Genomic DNA, 19,999 nt, shown 5'->3' with positions numbered 1-19,999 from the left:
CCCAACAAAAAAGCTCCATCACAAAGAATGCTCACTGACTTGACACCAGTGACAGGCAACTACAAGTGTCTTGACTGCACTGCCTGCCAATTTGCCATTGAAACCAAAGAACTAAATTTCAACAATAAGAATATTTGCCCACAAACTCTAACCAACTGTAAAACCACCAATGTGGTGTATCTCCTACTTTGCCCGTGCAACAAGGGCTACGTGGGCGAAACCGCTAGGATGATGTCCACCCATCTATCAGAGCATAGATCAGCTATCCGTACAGGTAAGCAACTAGCCCCCCTGGTTAAGCACTACCAGGAGGCCAAACACAACCCCAATGATATTCGTTGGTTCACCCTAGAAAAAATCCATAAAACATCTGGCGCACTCAGCACCCAGGTACGTAAATGCCGCGAGGTATATTGGATTTTTACCTTGGATACATATACCAAGGGTATGAACAACGAGATACCATGGGACCAGGTACTGAAATATAATCATGGCTAAATTTAGCCATCACTCTGCATAAATGTGAACAGTCCATGGTTCCTGGACCCCCTATAACCAATTCTGTCATACACCATTTTCCATTATCGCATCTCTTCCCCATCTCAATTCCACGTGGATAAAACTTTTCTAATTAAAGACTTCCACTTCCCCTCCAACATGTCTGCTCACTCATCAGCTCTCATTGAGCACTCGTTCCCTCCCAACAAGTTTACCAACTTTTAGCCACAAGTAGCAATGGCTAGTTTGTATAATAGTCACACACGTTAATATTTGGCCACCCACAATGGCCCAGTCAACTTTAACATCCCGAGCGCCACTCTTTCGGGATCCATCTAGATGTTAATAAATCAAATTATCAAGCCAATTCGAACACTATCCACCTTTCCAATATGTCTGCGACCTTACAGCACTTTGTCTGGACGCTATCACGCATAGTCCGTCGTCTATGTCTATGTCACGCCGAGCACCCACGCGCATTGGCTCCCCAAAATAACCTATCCGGCTTAAAAATACCCGGCGCCATTCACGCTATCCCAACCTTGGCGCCACCCGTATAGACGCCGACAGGACCCCCCGATCGGAAGGCAAGCAAGAGAAAAACGCCAGGTAAGCCCTTACACACATAGGACCACGACGCCTTTAACTGCGTTCCCACCCGCCTCATAGAACACAGCCTAACAATCAGTGTTGGCTTTGTGCTCTCTCTCCCCTCTAAACCCCTAGTGACTCCAGCTGTCTCCGTACTGCCGATAACATGAGGACACCTGCGTGTTGACGCCCTGAAGCCCACAGACCCCCATTACATATGCAGCTGACGGGAATCTAAGGTATTAACCTACATATGTACATTCATTCCTTAGCAGTAAAAGTTAACGTGCCAGAATACAACCCCCCCCCTGTTTAATTACTCACATCTTTTCCATGTCCCTTTTTTAATACCTAGACTTCCATTGCGACCAGAACCGTCAACAGACCCACAACCTGAGAACTATTTACCCTAATATACAGGTACTATTGAGCTATCAATATCGTGACTATTGGCTACTACACCAAATTTCCATTCTTAACCATTATATCTACTGTGATATGCAGGTTACAACACATCACCTACTGTGCATCAGCAACACGCAGCCTCGCAGCAACTAGGAGGTTCCTCACAGGTACTACCCCCATTATATGTCACCCATCAGTTTCCTTGACCCAAATACGACACATCTAATCTCTAAAGAAGTCATTTTTTATTTCACAGCTCCATACTGGAAGCTTTTCCTTAAATAGCAAAACATGTGAAAATAGACACTCGGAAACAAATAGACAAAACATATTAAAGGTACCTATACGTTCCATAACCTGTTTATGAATTCTCTGGGCCTTTATTCTTTGAGCCACTGATAACTATTCAAATTTTTCTATATTTTATCATTAATCAGCGCTCAAGTCCTGCTGACAGACTATCCATTTCTGACTACAACCAGTAAGAACCATCGCCAATTACACGCTCAGGTATTACCCTAGGCCTGTATATGCCCACCCTTCACTGTGCTCTACACTCCTATCCTATTCCTTTACTCTTCCCTTATACTTCACCTTATCCTACCTCCATCCTAACCTCTTCTGTATATCATGCCTCAGACTCTCTTAACCTTCTACGGGCCCTTCCCCTCTCATCCTGTATCAGCACTCACAATTTAGAATGTTAATTTGGTTACCACTCAAGTCTCCTCCCCACTGCCTTTATTCTTCAACATATTGCTCAGCGATAGTTGCATGTATAGTTAGGCTGTATTTTAACTTACCAAACGTACTGATCTGAAATAGCTAGCAAACTGTATATAACTGTAAATATTAGGTGAGGTTCAAGTACCTTTTCATGATATCACTGTCTTATGTTGCACCACTGTATAATATGTATTATCACAAAGCTCTATGCTTTTTTTAACATGTATATATTTAGGACACCTTAAGGACATTGACAAGCACTGTTACTGTTTATATCTTTCTAAATGCATAGGTCTACTTGGATACCTACATGGCTCCCTGATGAAGGCCCTCAGCTGAAACGCGCGTAGAAGACATATTTAGCCATGTTTTAATGTATATTTGTGCCAAAACAAACCTCTGCTTTTTCAATCATAAAAGATGTATAAGATTTAACAATATATGTTTGTATATGTAGATAACGTCACATATATAATGGAGGCATGCACACAATAATCATGTATATTCATACAACAATGTTTTTTATCATAATGAATATTTAATAAAATAATTTTGTACCATGCATTCTGTTTAATCACAGTTTGTGCTGTCACTAGTCCGCTTAAGTCCTTTGTTTAAATATTAGTTCCTAATTATTTCTTTTCAAACACCATTGGCCTGGTCTGCAGCCTGCTGCCGCATACCCATGAGAGAGGGGCACTCCTTCTGCTCCTTGCAGAATTCCTCCCTGGAGGGTCCTCCTTCTTGCTGCCAATGGGTCAGCTCAGGCAGGTCCCCCAGTTCGGCGATCTGTTCCCCTGTAGGCTCCAGGGCATCCCCCTCAAGGTCTGCTTCTTCCTGGACCGTGGGAACCTCAGGGGCCGGTTTCCCGCGCCCCCTGCGCCCTCTCCCTAAGGCCGGTTCCTGGGCCTCTCCTTCAGGCCCCAGGACCTCTTGATCACCCCTACTGGCTGTCATTGACCGGGTGGTCACGCACGCCCAGTCAGGCAGACCCACCATCCGCAGGTGAGTCGTTTTCTCCACCTTTTCCCAAGGGGAGTGCTCCAAGTCATTCCCTAGCAAACAGTCAACAGGCATGGTTTTTCTTACACAGACCTGCAGAGTACCAGAGACCCCCCCCCACTCGAAGGGAACTTGAGCCATCGGACACTGACTCTCAGAATTATCAGCGTTGATAACCCTACAGTAGGCATGGGGTACAACCTGCTCTTGAGACACCAGGTGCTGCCTCACTGCAGTCACACTGGCTCCTGTGTCTCGAAGAGCCTCAGCTTCCTTGCCATTGATGATCACCATCTGCCAATATTTCTTAGTGTTAGAGGGCAGGTAGTTCGTAGGAATCATCTCACTGTCTCCTAGCGAGACTAGGGTCATCTGAACGGGATCTCCACCCCCCGGGACCATCACTTCTTCTCCTAAGTGAACACTGGTCACTTGACGGGGCGGAGCACCAGTGGGTGCGGGTTTTCCAAACAGGCGACACTTGGGGTCACTGGATATGTGCCCAGGCTCGCCACATTTGTAACAATTGAAGGGCCCCTTTGGAACAGGTTTACCTGTCGGGCCCCATTCTGCTTTGGGGGTGGGGGAGGCTGAGAACCTTGCTGCTGGTTCCCCTGGGAACTACTTTGGGGGCCTTTTTGGAACCCTTTCTGTTTTCCCCGCTTGTCCCCCCCACTCTTCTGCTGGGGACCCTGCCCACTCTTGGCGGAGTCTCCCACGGGACCCTTGTGGACCCTGGTGCTGAGCCAGCGGTCCGCCTCCTCAGCAAGCTTCCTCGGGTTGGACAGCTTGCTATCAATCAGGTGTTGGCGTAACTCAGGAAAACAGTGATCAGACAAGTGCTCCCATGCAATTAAATCAAAGAGACCTTGAAAATCATTCACTTTGCTACCCTTCACCCAACCATCCAGTGCTCTGCAAAAATAAGTCACATACTCCACATACGTATTCCCAGGCCACTTAGTACATCCCCTAAACTTCTGTCTATACATTTCAGGGGTAAGCCCGTACCTGCGCATTAAAGCTTCTTTCATGTGGGAATAGGATCTCTGTTTCTCAACGGGCAAATCTAGCAAGGTATCTCGCCCTTCGCTAAGGAACCTTCCCCACAACCCCGCTCCCCAATCCTTGTCAGGGACCCGGTGGGAGGACATGGCTACCTCGTATGCCCTAAACCACTGTCCTATGTCATCCCCCTTAAAGAACTCCTTAACTACGTCCTTCGGAAGGTGCACTCTTGACTCTACCTGCACTGGCGATGTGCTGCCACCAGAGGGAGGACGATCCAAGTCTCTCTCCTTGAGACTTATCTCCCTCATTTTCACTTCATAATCCATTTGGTGCTTTCGCTCTTCCAGCGCCATTCTTTTTGTTTCCAACTCCAGTTGGATTTTCAATTCTGCCAGCTTTCTTTCGTGATTCCTTGTTTCCTTCCTGTCTGCCAGCTCCTCTGGCGACAGGCCTTTACCAAAGCTGTGCACGCTGTCTTGCCTTTCGAGATCCACCAGATCCATAGGTGCATTCTGCTCTTCAGTCGCATCTTGCTCCGCGAGGGCATCTTGATCCTACGGGGCCTTTCTGGACTCTATCCAGGCTTTCAGGGCCTTGTAGAATTCTGGCTTATTCTTGCATCCAGCGTGCGGAACTTTGAGTTTCTTACAGAAAAACTTCAGCTCCGTCTTTGAGTATTTGTCCAGCTTTGCGGCGGCCCACTCCACCTCCAACACCTCAGAGGTCGTGGACTCCGCTCCATCCAGGCTCTTCGTGCCCGGCATGGTTCTCACACTCGGAATCTTCTTTCAGCGAAAAGCAAAGTCTGTGGCTAAGTAACTAGACTGAAATCACTGTGCAATGGTCGGAAGCTAAGGTATAGATACCGCAAGTGTAAATTCGAAAAATCCTCACCGCTGCATCCAATGTAGGAAGGGGGAGGCTCTAGTTGGCGCAGTGCAACACTAGCGACAAGCAGGGACTCTCTCTTCCTCGTCAGGGCTGAGGGTTACCTTCCAGACAACCTCTGCTTACCCTCTAGGTAGTGTGGCTTAAGCAGTCGTAGGCTAATCTTTGGGGCACATAGGGTTAAACACTTGCAATATTACACCCTCACAACCAACCCACCACACAATGAGACCAAACTGTATTCTGTAAAAATATATATCTTTATATAAGTTTTAAGCCGGCTTATGAATACAGTTATCAAACTTTCAAATAGCGGTTCCAAGTTACTTAATTCAAGTTGCCACAGTTCGTTCTAGCAATAAGAGTTCTTGAGGGCCTTCTGCCCAGTTCAACAAAGTTCTTGTGGAGCAGGCGGCTCCCAGGGGATCTGTCCCACGTCGCGTTGCCTTCCCGGGGTCGCTGTTCGTTGCGGCTCTCAGCCGAGCAGTTCACGGGTCATCCGGGGCAGCGGTGTTCTGTGGCGGCAGGGTCCTTTCCTCGTCGTCCGCTCCGACCCTGGAGGCGGCGGTTGCGTGGTGGCGGCAAGTGGCAGTACGGTCCTCAAGTGCAGGACGTACCCAGCCAAGTGCCGGTGCAGCTGTGCGCTCACAGCTGAGCTGTCGGGCAAGGTGCCGACCTAGGGGACTCTCACAGGGCGGCTGTCCGTCTTTGCAAGTGGATTGGCTGCTCGTTGCGCAGTCAACTCGAGAGCTCGGACCGGACAGGTCCTCCTTCGCATTGCTCTCGGGCTCCCGGTGCAGTTGCGGTCACGGTGTTCGGGCCAGCGGCGGCTGGTCCTCACTTTGCTCTCGCTGTTGCTCTGGGCCCCGGTCACGGTGGTCAGGTGGATGTCGTTGCCTTGGAGGAGATTCCTCCGTCAGTACTGCCGCGAGGAGCAGCACACGCAGTTGCTTTCTTCAGGGTGTAGCGCCCACTGGTCCTGGGACGCTGGTCAGGGGGCAAGCTCAGTTTCAAGCCCTTGGAGATCTTTTAGCAGAGTTCGGCACAAAGTCTTGTAAAGCAAAAGTCTTTTCGTAGTCTTTCCTTTTTCTCTCCTTCGGCAGCAAGGCACCAGACACAGGCAAGAGACAGCACTCTTCCTTGTCCTTCCCGGTCCTTTTCGTCGGGCAGAGTTCCTTCTGTAGCCCAAACAGGATCTAATTTTCAAGGAGCAGGGCTCCTTCTTTTATATGGCATTTCTTTTGTTCTCGCAGGCCAGGGGGGCCTTTGCATAGCCACTCTCAGTCCTCGAGTACCCTGGCGGGTGTACTCCGGCTTCTGCTTTCAGTGTGAGGGGCAGGCGCATCAGACGCCCCACAGGAGGTGGAGCCAGCATTGTGCGGACAGGGGCAGCCAGAGTACCTTGTTGATGGGGCTTCGCCCTTCCTGGGCCAGGTGTCGGCTGAACCATCCGACGCTCCCCAGGAGGGTGGAGCCAGCATTGTGGTGGCAGAGCACAGCAAGATCCAGAGTCAAGAGCCACTCCTACCTCCCACTAAGGTGTAATCTGCGCATTCACCACCTGTCATCCTCCCAGCCCTGTCACTCACAAGTCCCAGACAGTCAGATACACATACCAGCAGAGGCGGGCTGAAATGGTTAGGCAAGCAAAGGCTAACTTTCTAAAAGTAGCATTTGCAAACACAGGATACTAAAATAAACTTGTCTACAAGAAATATTTTATCATCCTGAGTTCAGGCATACTAAACACGACGCGCTACCATGCTCCTTGAGCCTGCTGGGATTATAGGGTGTAATAATTCCAGCAGCTCAGTCTGGCCTAATGGAGCAGGTAGCCTTCAATAGTGAAATACGGTTTTGGTTGTAAGTCACTACTAGGACATGCCACACACATCAGGGCTTGTCCTACCTTACACCTACAACGCACCCTGCCCGCAGGCCTACCATAGGGGTGACTAACATGTAGTCAAGGGAAGGTTCGGGGGCTGGCAAGTGGGTGCACTTGCCCAGCTAGCGTGACAGTACGAGACCGCACGCGGGTTCTGCGGTCGCAGTTCCCAGACACATCTTTACGGCTGCTTCGGTGGGTGGCGCAACCAGCGCTGCAGGCCCACCAGCAGTATTGGCATCTACAAGCCCCGGCACTCCTAGTGCACTTTACTAGGGACTAACAGTAAATACAATAACCAATCATGGATACCAATCGCATGTACAATTTACAGTAGGGAGCACTTGCACTGCGGCACGGGTCAGCCGTGGCGCAGTGCCCTGAGTATCGGAAAACCAGCAAAACATCGGAGGCACATCAGCAAAAAGTGGAAGGGAGACTCAAGGTGCCAGGTCTAACATGTCTCAAAGCTCCATCTGGAAGCCTCTCTAGATTGCCCAAGCTCCTTTATGGTGAGAATAAGAGGGTTATTATCGGACATAAAACGGGGTGCAATATCTATAGTAAAGCTGGTGGCCAATGATGCAGAAACAAAAAAATAGTCCAGTCTAACCAGTACCTGATGCGGAGCCGAGTAAAAAGTGTACCCAGGTAGTGAAGGGTTTTTACTCGCCCAGCTATCTATCAGTCCATGAGTCTGTATAGGGTTAGTTAGGGCTTGAAAGACTTGGGGCTTCCTTCCTTTGTATCTCCAGGTTGTATTAGTATCCCAATTGCCAGGTAGGTGTATATTAAAGTCCCCACATAGCACTATCGGGGTGGGCCAGTGTGCTAATTCACTGGAGACTTGGTTAATGACCCCAGGATCGTCAGCATTGCTCCCATATAATGAGCAGAGGGTGAGAGAAATATCGTTAGGGAGTTGAATCTGAGTGATGGCCCACCTCCCTAGTTAATCTGATTTGGTACATGGATTTCTGATAGCAAATCTTCTGTCAGTTAAAATTCCTACTCCCTCTGTTTTGGCTCCTTGTGTGGTAGTGCCCACTACTTTAAACACTAATGTGTTTAGTAGGTGTATTTGAGACTGTCCTACATGGGTTTCCTGTGAACATATGATATTTTCCCCAAGTGTTCGCAAACCCATGGCCACCTTTTGTCTCTTTGACACATCATTCAAGCAACAAACATTGACTGAGACAATTTGTAATGGTTCTAACCTAGCCATCTAAAGGGTATACCAATGCCCGTCTGGATTCCATGACAAAAAAAAGAAACAAAACTAGCCAAAAAGTTTTGTGTGTATGTGTGTGTGTAGTTAGTACCTGTGTGTGCCTCCTGTAACCCTGCCCACCCCTCCCACCCCTCCCCCCGAACCCCCCCCACCCACCCCCCCTTGGGTGATCAATCAGGCAAAGCATGTTTGCCATTTCTGAGTGTAAATATACTACATAAGGGCCGATTTCGATGTAGGTCATAAAGCCTAGGGCATAGTCAGTTTCAATTCTGACTGGCTGATTACATTGCAGCCAGTCAGAATTGAAACCGGACGATCATTCCGGCTGGTTTCCGAGAGGCTCAAGGGGCCTGCCAGCCATTCGGAACTGGCCCGTAATCAATATGGATGGTGGTTTGCGCCGCCCGGATTACGATGCACGGTTTCCTGTAGGGTTTTCATGTTGGCCTTTCTGACATGAAAACCCTGTTGGAAATTGTGTTTTGGGGCCCCTAGCAAGGATCCCTTTCCCTTACAGCCTCTGTGCCCCCCTGTTAATCCCTGCACCATGTGGCAGGTACTTGAGGTGCCTTCCTCGAGGTGCAGGGATTAACACAACCTCACATTTCCCTATGTGAGCATGTACTAAGGCCAGTTTAAGGCTGTGATACATGCTCCCATAGGGAAATGAGGGTATGCAACTGCACCATGCACGGTCCCATCATAATTAGGCGTTCGGGACCGCTGACCAGAGGTCAGTCGGTCCAGTTTCCACCACGGTGTCATTCAGAGGAAACTCCGACCAACATCATAATAGGCCCCTTAGTGTTGACTTACTTGCCCCATCTCACTGAAACCAGGAAGTAGAGCCTCAGCCTAAGAGTGTAATGATACTACTAGTAACTTTTGACACAAAGTCATGGCCACTGGGTGGAGATCTCCTAATTGTAAAGTATAGGACAATTTTTTAAAGTTTATTAAACTTTAAAAAAAATACACAAGTATTTCTGTTACATATTAATGTAAATTAATTTTACATATGTACTTTAACAGTAGAAAAAAATAAAAAAATATTACAGCACAACAAACTGAGTTTTAAATTAAAAATATTTGATGATTTGAATATATTAAATTAAATGACAATTATTTTTTAATGAATTTTAGAAAATGTCTACCTAAATAACTTATCCATATTTATTTATGATGTAGTGATACTACAAAAAATATTCTATAGAATTATTTTAAATTAGATCATCTTTAAATGATTTAGGTTATGTTTATTCGTAAGCTTAAAGGTGTGTTAAACTATTTAATAATAAAGAGTTGTTTATTTTAAAATAATACATTATTTCTTTAAAATAAATAAAGTTATACATATGTTTTAAAAGTCTAAATACATTATTTTATTTTAACATTACTTGCTATATGGTGTTATTATAAGAGCCTGTCTGTGTTACTATGGATAGGGGGGGTTGTTGAAATACCAGTGGTTTATTTATTTATTATTTTATTAAAACAACTTATGAAGTGCACTGTCACCTTACAGGCATCCTGGCGCTGAGATCTACAAGAGGGCAAAACAAATGACGGGCATGCACAGGAGACTAAGGCTAAGGAAACAACCAGGTCTTCACACATTTCCTGAAAGGGAGAAGCTCCCTAATCTGCCTAATTTCCCAAGGGAGGCTGTTCCACAGTTTGGGTGCTGCCACCCCAAAAGATCTACCCTCTGACCTAACTTTCCTAAATCTAGGTACTCTCACCAGTCTAGCCGATGAAGAACAAAGCAGTCTAGTGGGAGAGTACCAAGACAATTTTGTTTTCATTACTGGGGGTCCTAGCCCATGAAGGGCTTTAAAAACAAGACAGGGGGACTTGAATTGTACTCTCTGCTTAAGAGGGAGCCAGTGTAATTCAGCCAATGCTGCTGAGGCGGATGATCTTCTAGGCAGCCCTAAAACCAATTTAGCTACAGCTGATTGAATTCTCTGCAGCCTATCCAGCAAGAAACTAGGGGAGTCAAGTAAGAGGGGGTTACAATAATCGAGCCTGCTCAATATTGTACATCTAGCCACCAGAGCACGCGCATGGGAGGGTAGTAGAGGCAAGATCTTCCAAAGGGACCTAATAATTGCAAAGCAGCAAGTTGTTGTTTTCACAACCTGAGCTTCAATAGGGAGTCTATTATCCAGCATGATGCCCAGGTTACGGACAGATTCAACAGGACGAACTTTGACCGATGTTTCAGGGGGCCAAAAATCGCCTGGGAAATGACGAGGAATTATACACCCTGCATAAAAGAGAACCTCTGTCTTAGCCGCGTTAAATTGAAGTTGTTCTGTAGCCAGCCGGCCGTGTCCCACAGACACTCATGAAACAAATCCAATGGTATTGAGTCCTCACCCTCAAAAGAGATGATCAACTGAGTGTCGTCCGCGTAGTTTATGGTATGGATCCCATAAGATTTGATAACCGTAATCATGGGTTTTAAATAAAGATTGAACAGAATAGGGCTAATAGCTGAACCCTGAGGGACCCCATGCGGCACCTGGGAGAAAGTGGATTGAAATGGCGGGAGGGACACTGCCTGCTGTCTGCCCTGTAAAAAGGAGCAGAACCAGCACAAAGCGCAGCCTCTCACCCCAGCCTCACTCAGTCTTCTCAAAAGGATCTCATGGTTAACCGTATCAAAGGCGGCAGACAGATGGAGCAGGATCAGTTTGACTGCCTGTCCCCTGTCTGCACGCCTTTAAAGCTCATCCATGGCGGTCACCAAGGCCGTCTTGGTCCCATGGGCAGGCCGAAATCCAAATTGCACTTCCTCCAGCAACTGATGCTGCTCCAGATGTTTAGAGAGAGATACGCTAACCATGTGTTCAACAATTTTTGCAGGAAAAGGTAGTAAGGAGATAGGCCTGTAGTTCTTAGAGCACTCGGGATCCAAGGATGGTTTTTTCAGCAACGGGGATACCAGGGCCTGCTTCCAATGAGAGGGGACTATACCAATGGCCTATGACTGGTTACAGATCAAGCAAAGAGTAGGGAATAATTTCATCTCATACTCTTTCCAGATCTTGTGTGGGACCGGGTCCAAAGGCGAACCGGAGGAAATACCCCTGCCAACGTGCTGAAATCCTCCTCCAATAGGGGTGGAAACTCCAATAGTTGATCAGCAAGTTGCCAGATGGAGCGAGTGTCTACACCCTCCAATGCTTGATCCCTTGGGACAGGGGAGCTGCTAGACTTCGAGGGGCCCTCCAGGTCCTTGATGATCAATTCAATGTTGTCTCTGAAGAACTTGGCCAAGTTCTCACATAGTTCCTGCGAGGGGGTATCTAATTCTTAGAACAGTCAGGACTAGTGAGACTGTTCAGTATGTTAAAAAAGCTCCTAGAGCTATTCGCAGCACTGCAAATCGCGGAGCAGAAATAGTCAGCTTTGATTTATGGGTCAATATTTTATACTTTAAGTTTTTAACCTTCCAAAGCACCCTGTCTGAATCTTTATATCCCCGCCTCCATCTTCTCTCAGCCTGTTTACAAGCTAGTTTCGAATTTTTCAAGGAGTCATTTAACCAAGGGGCAGAAACTCTACCCCACAGCTGTATTTTTTGGGTTGCCCATTTGTGGTGCTGGGCTTACTCCAGGTCAAGCGGGAAAGCATTTACACCTGCTTTGCTGAAATATTTGGATATGCTAACTACAGAAGTGCAGTTTGTGAATACCAATGGGCTTACTGTTTTGACGGTGAGTGTTTGAACCTTCCTAAACTTCTCCTTAATCAATTTGCTAAAAACCTTTTTTTTACCATGAGCAGCAACCAAAATGATCTATTAAGATATGGTGATGTTTCTCTGTCCTCTAGTGCGGCCGTACCTTAGGCTGCCTTGTGCCAATTACACCCTTACACCACAGGGTGAGGGTGATTGAGTTATGTCAAGTTAAAGAATTATACTGAAAGTGTACTCTTCCAGAACAGAATTCAATGTTTCATAAAATGACCACTTTGTATGTGTGATGTATGGTGCAAATTTTGAAATATTTTTTCCAACTTTACAACTGCCTTGAGGATGCGTAATTGTTTGATGCCTATACCTTTCCTATTAAAGTTAGTAGATAGGGATTAGTGTCAACATCCATGGATGAGTGCGTGGGAACACCCATGTACCACCCATGGTATGTCTCCATGGCGTAAACTAGCTCATAGTGCTACGTTGTATTAATTAGGGTTACTGTCCAACTCAATTCAGAATCTGCACTGGAAAGTAAGCCTCAAAACAATACTTTGCACCAGGTTTACACCACTTTTCCGATGCAAACAAGGAACAAACTCTTAGTAAATCTGCCCATAAGCATAACACAATGGTTGGTATTAAAAGGGTATTGCACCCCAAAGGAGTCCTCTTTCCCAACCTTAGAAATATGAAAGATTGAAGGGAATAAACAATAAGGTTCTGAATCTAAGCCTTTCTATTTGCATGGATCATTTTGATGCCACTTCATTGCATAATGTTCTATATTAGAAGAAATGTTACTTATGAACTCCAAATAAGAACTTACACTTGTGAGTAATTTACATGTGCAAGTCTTCTCATTTGGGTCTTTGGAAAGGATCATTCGTAGGCAATGCAGTGTTTTATCACCTACCAATCTTGTTGGTAATCTCTCCTTCTGAGCAGGGGGCACAGTCATAGCAGCAGATGGGTTTCCCCTCCAGAGGGACCTTCCTGTACCCAGGAAGACAGCTCTCACTGCACACAGAGCGAGGGACCTGGAGAGGAGGCGAAGAAGAACATGTGTGAGAAATAAACTGGGAAAGAGGCAAACATCATATTTGAAATATCACACAACCAGCAGATTGAGAGACAAATTGTATCTATGAGATAAAAGAGGAGGATGAGATAAAGGGCAGATGTCAGCATCAGTGTGAGCGATACTTGAAGGAAGAGATGTGGGGCACATGTGATTGCATCATTGCGAGGGATCCAGGGAGTTAGAGATGCGTGGGCACATGTGAATGCATCAGTGCGAGTGATACTTGGAATGGTGCTTGGAGGAAGAGATACAGGGCACTTGTGATTGCATCAGTGCGAGGGATCCTGGGAGTTAGAGATGCGTGGGCACATGTGAATGCATCAGTGCGAGTGATACTTGGAATGGTGCTTGGAGGAAGAGATACAGGGCACTTGTGATTGCATCAATGTGAAGGATACAGAAATTGAGAGATGTGGCACACATGCGATAGCAGCAGTGTGACAGATCCAGGGAGTAAAAGATGAGGAGCACATGTGAATGCATCAATGTAAGCGATATTTGGAGGAAGAGATGTGGGGCACATGTGATAAGCATCATTGCTAGGCATCGAGGAAATGAGAGATGTGGGGCACATGTGATAGCATCAGAGCAAGGGATCCAGGAAGTGAGAGATGCGGAGCACATGTGAGTGCATCAGTGCATGGTATCCAGTAAGAAGAGATGCGGAACACATGTCATAGCATCATTGGGAGAGATCCATTGAGGAAGCGATGCAGGGCACATATGATTGCATCAGTGCAAAGGATACAGGAAGAACAGATTTGGGGCACATGTCATAGCATCAGTGCGAGGAATCCGGGAGTGAGAAATGCAGGGCACTTGTGAGTGCATCAGTGTGAGCAATCCATGGAGTGAGAGATGCGGGACACATGTGACTGCATAAGTGTGAGGGATCCAAGAAGAAGAGATGTAGGGCACATGTCAAAGCATCAGTGTGAGGGATACATGGAGGAAGAGTGCAGGGCGCATGTAAATGCATCAGTGTGAGGGATACATGGAGGAAGAGATACAAGGCACATGCAATTTCATCAGTGTGAGTGATACATGGAGTGAGAGTTGTTGGACACATGAAATTGCATCAGTGCCATGGCTCCAGGACAAAGAGATGCAGGGCATATGTCATAGCATCAGTGTAAGGGATCCAGGAAGAAGAGGTGCAGTGTGAGGGATACTTGGAGGAGAAGATGCGGGGCACATGTTATTGTATCAGTGTGAGGGATCCAAGAAGAAGAGTGCAGGGCACATGTAATTGCATCAGTGCAAGGGATATAGGGAGTGGGAGATGCAGTGCAAATGTCATAGCATCAGTGTGAGGGATCCAGGGAGTGAGAGGTGCGGACACATGTCAAAGCATTAGTGCGAGGGATCCATGTAGGAAGGGTTGCAAGTCACATGTCATAGTATCAGTGTGAGGAATCCTGTGAGTCAGAGAATTGGGGCACATGTCATGGTATCAATGCAAGGCATCCAGGATGTTAGAGATGCAGAGCACTTGCTATAGCATCAGTGTGAGGGATTCATGGAGGAGGGGATGCAGGGCACATGTCAGAGCATCAGTGAGAGTGATCCAGGAATGAGATGCGGGGCAGATGTGATTGCATCAGTGCGAGGGATCCAGGGAGTGAGAGATGCAGAAGACATGTGATTGCATCAGTGCTAGGGATCCAGGGAGGAAAAGATGCTGGCCACATGTGATTACATCAGTGCGAGGGATCCATGATGAAGACATGTGGTGTAGTAGTGATTGCATCAGTGCAAGGGATCCATGGAGGAACAGATGCAGGCAGATGCATTGCATCAGTTTAATGGGTCTAGGGAGTGAATGATGCTGGGCACATGTGATTGCATCAGTGCGAGGGATCCATGGAGGAACAGATGCGGGCCAATTTGTGATAAAAATCAGTTCACAGGATCTATGGTTGAAGATATGTGAGGCAGAAGTGATAACATCAGTATGAAAGATCTAGGGAGGAAATACCAAAGGGCACATGATATTACAGAGTGAGGGACTTGTGGAGGAAGAGACACAAGGTACATGCCCTATTAATACAGAGCAAGGAGTTCTGAGGACAATGAGCTAAAGAGACTAGGTGTTCTTAGCAGGCTACACAGGGTGCCCAATCCACAGACCTATTTGAATGTGTAAAACCACTTTAAAAATAAGATTTTCTTCAGAGTAAACAAACTTGTTTGTGGACATTGACAAGAATTTGCTGACTCGTTCCCACCTTTTAAATAATGGAGATTTACATCAGTAATGAGCAGGAGTTAATCCATGTCCAGAATGCGAGTGTGCAGTTAAACAACTTCAATAATGGTAAAAATGCAGAGGAAAGGGTTCTCAGCAGTAGTGCAACATTCACTTTCTAGGAGTACTTCTGAAAATGTTTAGGAATTCCTCCTAAAATATTTTGTCCTTCAAAATACAAGGGCAAACTTGTTGAGTTATATTTATATTTTAATTTGTGTATGTGACAGTCAAAGAACAAGTCCTTGGAGGGAGACAAGACAAAGATGATCTGCCAAAATATTAATGATAGGTATTTTTAATTCAATTCAATTCTTACCCTGGTGCTGAAACGGAAACTGTAGAAGCCGCGTGTGCCCTTCATTGCAGAAGCCGGGAGTGGCGGCCAGGTGTTGGGGCAATCCACGGACTGTCCTCCAGCAGCAGGAGTGGCGGGTGATCCTCCAGTGGAGGGAGTGATGGCCGGGTGATACTATCCCGCAAGACTCAGTAACTCGGCAGTTTGTTTGCCGCTCCGCTCCGTTGGGGGTTTCGCTCCGCTGGGAACTCGGGAGCCTGGAAGCCTTGGAGCCTGGGAGCCTGGGAGCCAGCTTCAGCGGCCAGAGTTTCTCGATCCTTGAGCCACCTGACTCTGCCTGTTTCAGCCGGATCTTGTCTCTTTGGCCGGAGCCGCCAGTATTCCACTTGCGGCTGAAGTTGTTTTTTGCTCGCTTTGTTTGCAGTCGGAGCTCCACGGCAGGAGTAATTTGATTTGTGCCTAGGGGCCAGTGTCACTTTTGTTTGACTCACGGGCAGAGCCGTTTTTTGTTTGCCTAGCAGCCGCAGCTGCTTGAACCTTGTTTGCGACCTTTGACGATCTACCTCCCCTCCACTGCTATCAGAGCTATCTGCTACCTGATGGCTGCCTTTCCTGACGGCTGCTGCTCAAGCCGATTGCGGTCATATCTCCACGACGTAGAATCGCCTTGTCCCGCTGCCGTACTCGGCGGCTGGCTTTGCGGTCCGGCGGGTTGGGCGGGCTCTCTACAGAGCAGACAGGCTCGGAGGTAAGCTGACAAGAGTAGTTTGTTGTGACTATTGGTGTGGCGGGGAGGGGGGGAAGGTCGCCCCCTGCTAGGCACAGGGTACAGGGAACTGAGCAAATAACTGTATTATATTATGCAACTGTGCAGCTGCCGAGCAGTGAAAGGAGTTTTCAGTTTTATTGTTACTGAAAAACCGTGGGAGGTCTTAATAAACAGCAGGGAAGAGTGAACCAATAACTGCAAAAACGGGTGAACCTTCCAATTAACAGGAACTGATCGTGTTACAAATCATCAAGCTATTATTTTGTTGATTGTGGGGGACAGAAAGTCTGTAACTGAAGAAAAAGGGCACCATGAGGTCAGGCCGTATTTGTGAAAATGTAAAAGCTAAACGAGAGTCAAAAAAACGTAAACGAAAAACCAACATGTTGGAGGATGCAAGGGATGAAACATCTGAAGAAGCTGGTCAGGCAAACCTGAAAAATAGTACTCTCATTGAAATAGAAAAACCAACAGATAGAAACTCCTCTGTATCAGAAATGAGTGGGCAATTATCAAAACTGGAAACTAGCAACAAATCAACAATGAGAAAGTTCTCATATCAACCGAAAATCTTTACAAAATTTAGCTTCCTAAAAAATGTGGAAGATGCCCTATTTTCAAATACAAAAGAGGTGTCAGGGCTTCAATCACCTCTTCAACCTTTTCAAATAAAACAATCATCACCAATTACAAAAGAGCGGACTTCAACTCACAAAGGGGAAAATCCAGACCAAAAAAGAGACAACAATAGAGCAGTCAATAGCTCTCTTCAAATAACTTCAACCCCACAATCCAACCAAACACGGATGACTTTTGAAAATATAGATAGTACACAAATAGGAGAAGACGAGGTCGTCCAAATTCACAGGCAATATGAAGCAAACAAAGGGGCTGACAACTTACAAAAAAGAAATCAGGATAACTTTGATATCAGCTTGGATCTGATTAGTGTCAATGGATCAATTAAAAACAAAAATAGACTAGGTAACTGTGCAATAGCCATGACACCAAAAATGCACAGCCAAATAAGCCCATGGGAAAAACCCTTGCTGAGGGGCACTAACCCCAATCAAGAAAGGAATGGGGAACTACAAGAAAAAACAAGCAACCCAATTCTAATCGATGTAACACTAAACTCCCACTTAGAGTCATCTACTTGGGGGGAGGAATCAAAGATAGGATCTTGGGACCAAACTTAGGGGCCGATTATGATTGCGGTTAATCGGCATCCTCCGGGCCGATACGGATTAACCGCTGCGGACTGAAAAAAGACCCCCCACCAGATTAGGATGGCTGGGGGATCTTTTTCCGTCTGCCGCTTTTCCGCTGCGTTCGCCTTCCGACCGCAGCGAAAAAGCTCTAACATGGATGGCGGTGTCTATCCGACACCGCCAGCCATATCAGGATGTCAGCGGTCCTATGCCTTTCCACAGCGGCATTTCCGCCGTGGAAAGGCATACAGACTTTTCCTTGGAGGCCTGTTGCGGGCCCCCAGGGGTGAAGGGAGGTGGGGGGGTGCACATGGGGGGGACCTATGGTACCCCCCTGCCTTTGCAGGCATGAAGCGGCAGGCACCATGCATTGCCTGCCGCTTCGTGCATGCAAAGGAAATCATGCACTTTTAACCTTGCGGCGGGTGCTGCTTGCAGCAGCATCCGCCGCAATGTTAAAAATACAGGATGTGACCGCCAGAGTGGTGGTCACATCCTAGTTAGCACGGTAGGACCGCCGCTGCCCCTGCGGACGGTCCCTCCTCTGGGGTGCGAGACGGACGCAGGTCTGTCCGCCATCCTAATAGGCCCCTTGGCTGGGAAAGTAGAAGAAATAGTAATGGCCTCAAACCTCGGAACGGAGGGACTAAACTTAGCTGGGAAAACAGAAGGAACCGAAATCACCACAGACCCCGGAACGGAGGACTGGGAAGGTGTTTCGGCTGCTCACACTGATGACAAAAGTAGGAGCAGGCTCAACTCCAAAATAAATGACAAAATATGTGAACACAAACAGGACTCACACGGGGGAGGAAAAACAACTGAAACTCGAGATGATACAACAAATCCTGCTAGTAAGGAGGAAATACAAAAAAATGCTACCCAGGATACAGCATGGCAGAGCCTGCTAAAATCAGTCCAACTATTGGTAGAAGCACTCCACTACCAGTCAGATAAGATGGACACCCAACTGACGCTTTTAGACACACTGGCGGTATTTGTGGTTGCGATTGATGGGAAACTGGGTACATTAAAATACATTACTACAAAACAGGATCATGTTCAAAACAAGTCCCTGGGTTGAGGATGCGGCCCGATAATTGACAAACTGGCCACACTTCCATCAATGCTGAGCGATCTATGCACAACCCCCATCGCAAGGAAAAGAGTGCCACTGGTGTAATGGACAAATATCCGGGGATATAGACAAGCATCCTCCTGAAAGTCGTACTACGAACAAAACAGATAAGATAAAAATTACAGCACATCCCACAACCACTGAAAACATCCACACTGAGGTACTGGGGAATCAGATCCACAAGAATCGGAAAGGAGGGGCCAAAGAGACCAGAATAGCGGATGACAAACTGCCTGTAGATCAACTAAACGAGAGGGTTGGCAACTATCTAAACGCAAAGCAATGGTGGGCAAAGAAACGCAAAGGCAAAAATCAAAAAATAATTCTAGATAGAGCGGGATTCAGCCACCTCTTACGGTCAATGCCCCAGTCCAACCAAAGTGGACTAAACAACATCAAAAATGACAATGAAAGAAGAAGGAAAGACCATTAAAGACACCGACAACATAGAAGGAAGAGAAGATCCACACCAAGAAGAAAATAATAGACCCTCTCCACCAAGTCTGGAAAAAAGAAAAAAAAAACAATATTCAGCTCAAAGCGAGCGAGTCGGCCTGATCATCAACTCTACAAGGAATCCTAATGAAATCAGTGGAGCATTGCCTGGGAGCGAAAGCGCCCCGCACTCTCTAACCAAAACAATGGGGAGAGTCATGGAAGAGTTAGACGATAACATTCCGGCACTAAGTAGACAAACTGCTATATTGACACATATAAGGGCAACTCAAAGAACGGACACCAAGGAACGTACAAGTGGTGGGGGATCTGAACTATCCGTCCTCGGACAAAGGGACGGGAATCAAATAATACACATAGGAGGACAACAGAAATTACACCTCTAAGGGAACACCAGAGTGGAACCTTCCATATACCAAGCAACACCAAGAGAAGTGCAAGAACACGTATTAGGACATGGAGGAAATTCCAAAAATAAAAACAACAGGAAGTTGGAAGACAATAGAAATACAAGAGCAAATATTGTATGGTTTATCCCAGACTACATCTCGAAAGGAAGGCATGACATACTGAATAGAGGTAACATCTTACGGCTGTTATCTCACGTTCCATCTCTGGCTAGCGTGACTACTCTAGATCTAGTTTCCATCAAATTTATTGCAGAATTAGACTCGAAGGCGGAAAAAATAAAGGCAACATGGGCTACTTCTTCAGTTGCACAGAACATACTGGCCGAGAGCCATACTTTTAAGAACTGGGGAATTTCAACTGCCCTTATATAAAACCAAAATACCCTGATCTACTAATCCCTTCAGGAAGAGTAGGAGAGCACAACTGCGG

The 19,999-nt window shown here is 46.6% G+C and overlaps 1 protein-coding gene across 2 annotated transcripts in view; it reads right to left on the bottom strand.

The window, feature by feature from the left end:
* LOC147689414 (vomeronasal type-2 receptor 26-like) overlaps window positions 1-19,999 on the bottom strand; it is a 340,528-nt gene that overhangs the window by 43,547 nt on the left and 276,982 nt on the right. For both annotated transcript variants that reach the window (XM_086940094.1, XM_086940093.1), the window contains one exon: window positions 12,872-12,995. In XM_086940094.1, the coding sequence (XP_086796220.1) occupies window positions 12,872-12,995 (124 nt within the window). The remainder of the gene's footprint in view (window positions 1-12,871; window positions 12,996-19,999) is intronic.

Source organism: Lissotriton vulgaris, chromosome 10 (genome assembly GCF_964263255.1).
Source record: "Lissotriton vulgaris chromosome 10, aLisVul1.2, whole genome shotgun sequence".
Lineage (NCBI taxonomy): Eukaryota > Metazoa > Chordata > Amphibia > Caudata > Salamandridae > Lissotriton > Lissotriton vulgaris.
The sequence above is the reverse complement of the archived record's forward strand: the minus strand, read 5'-3'. Positions and strand labels throughout refer to the sequence as shown.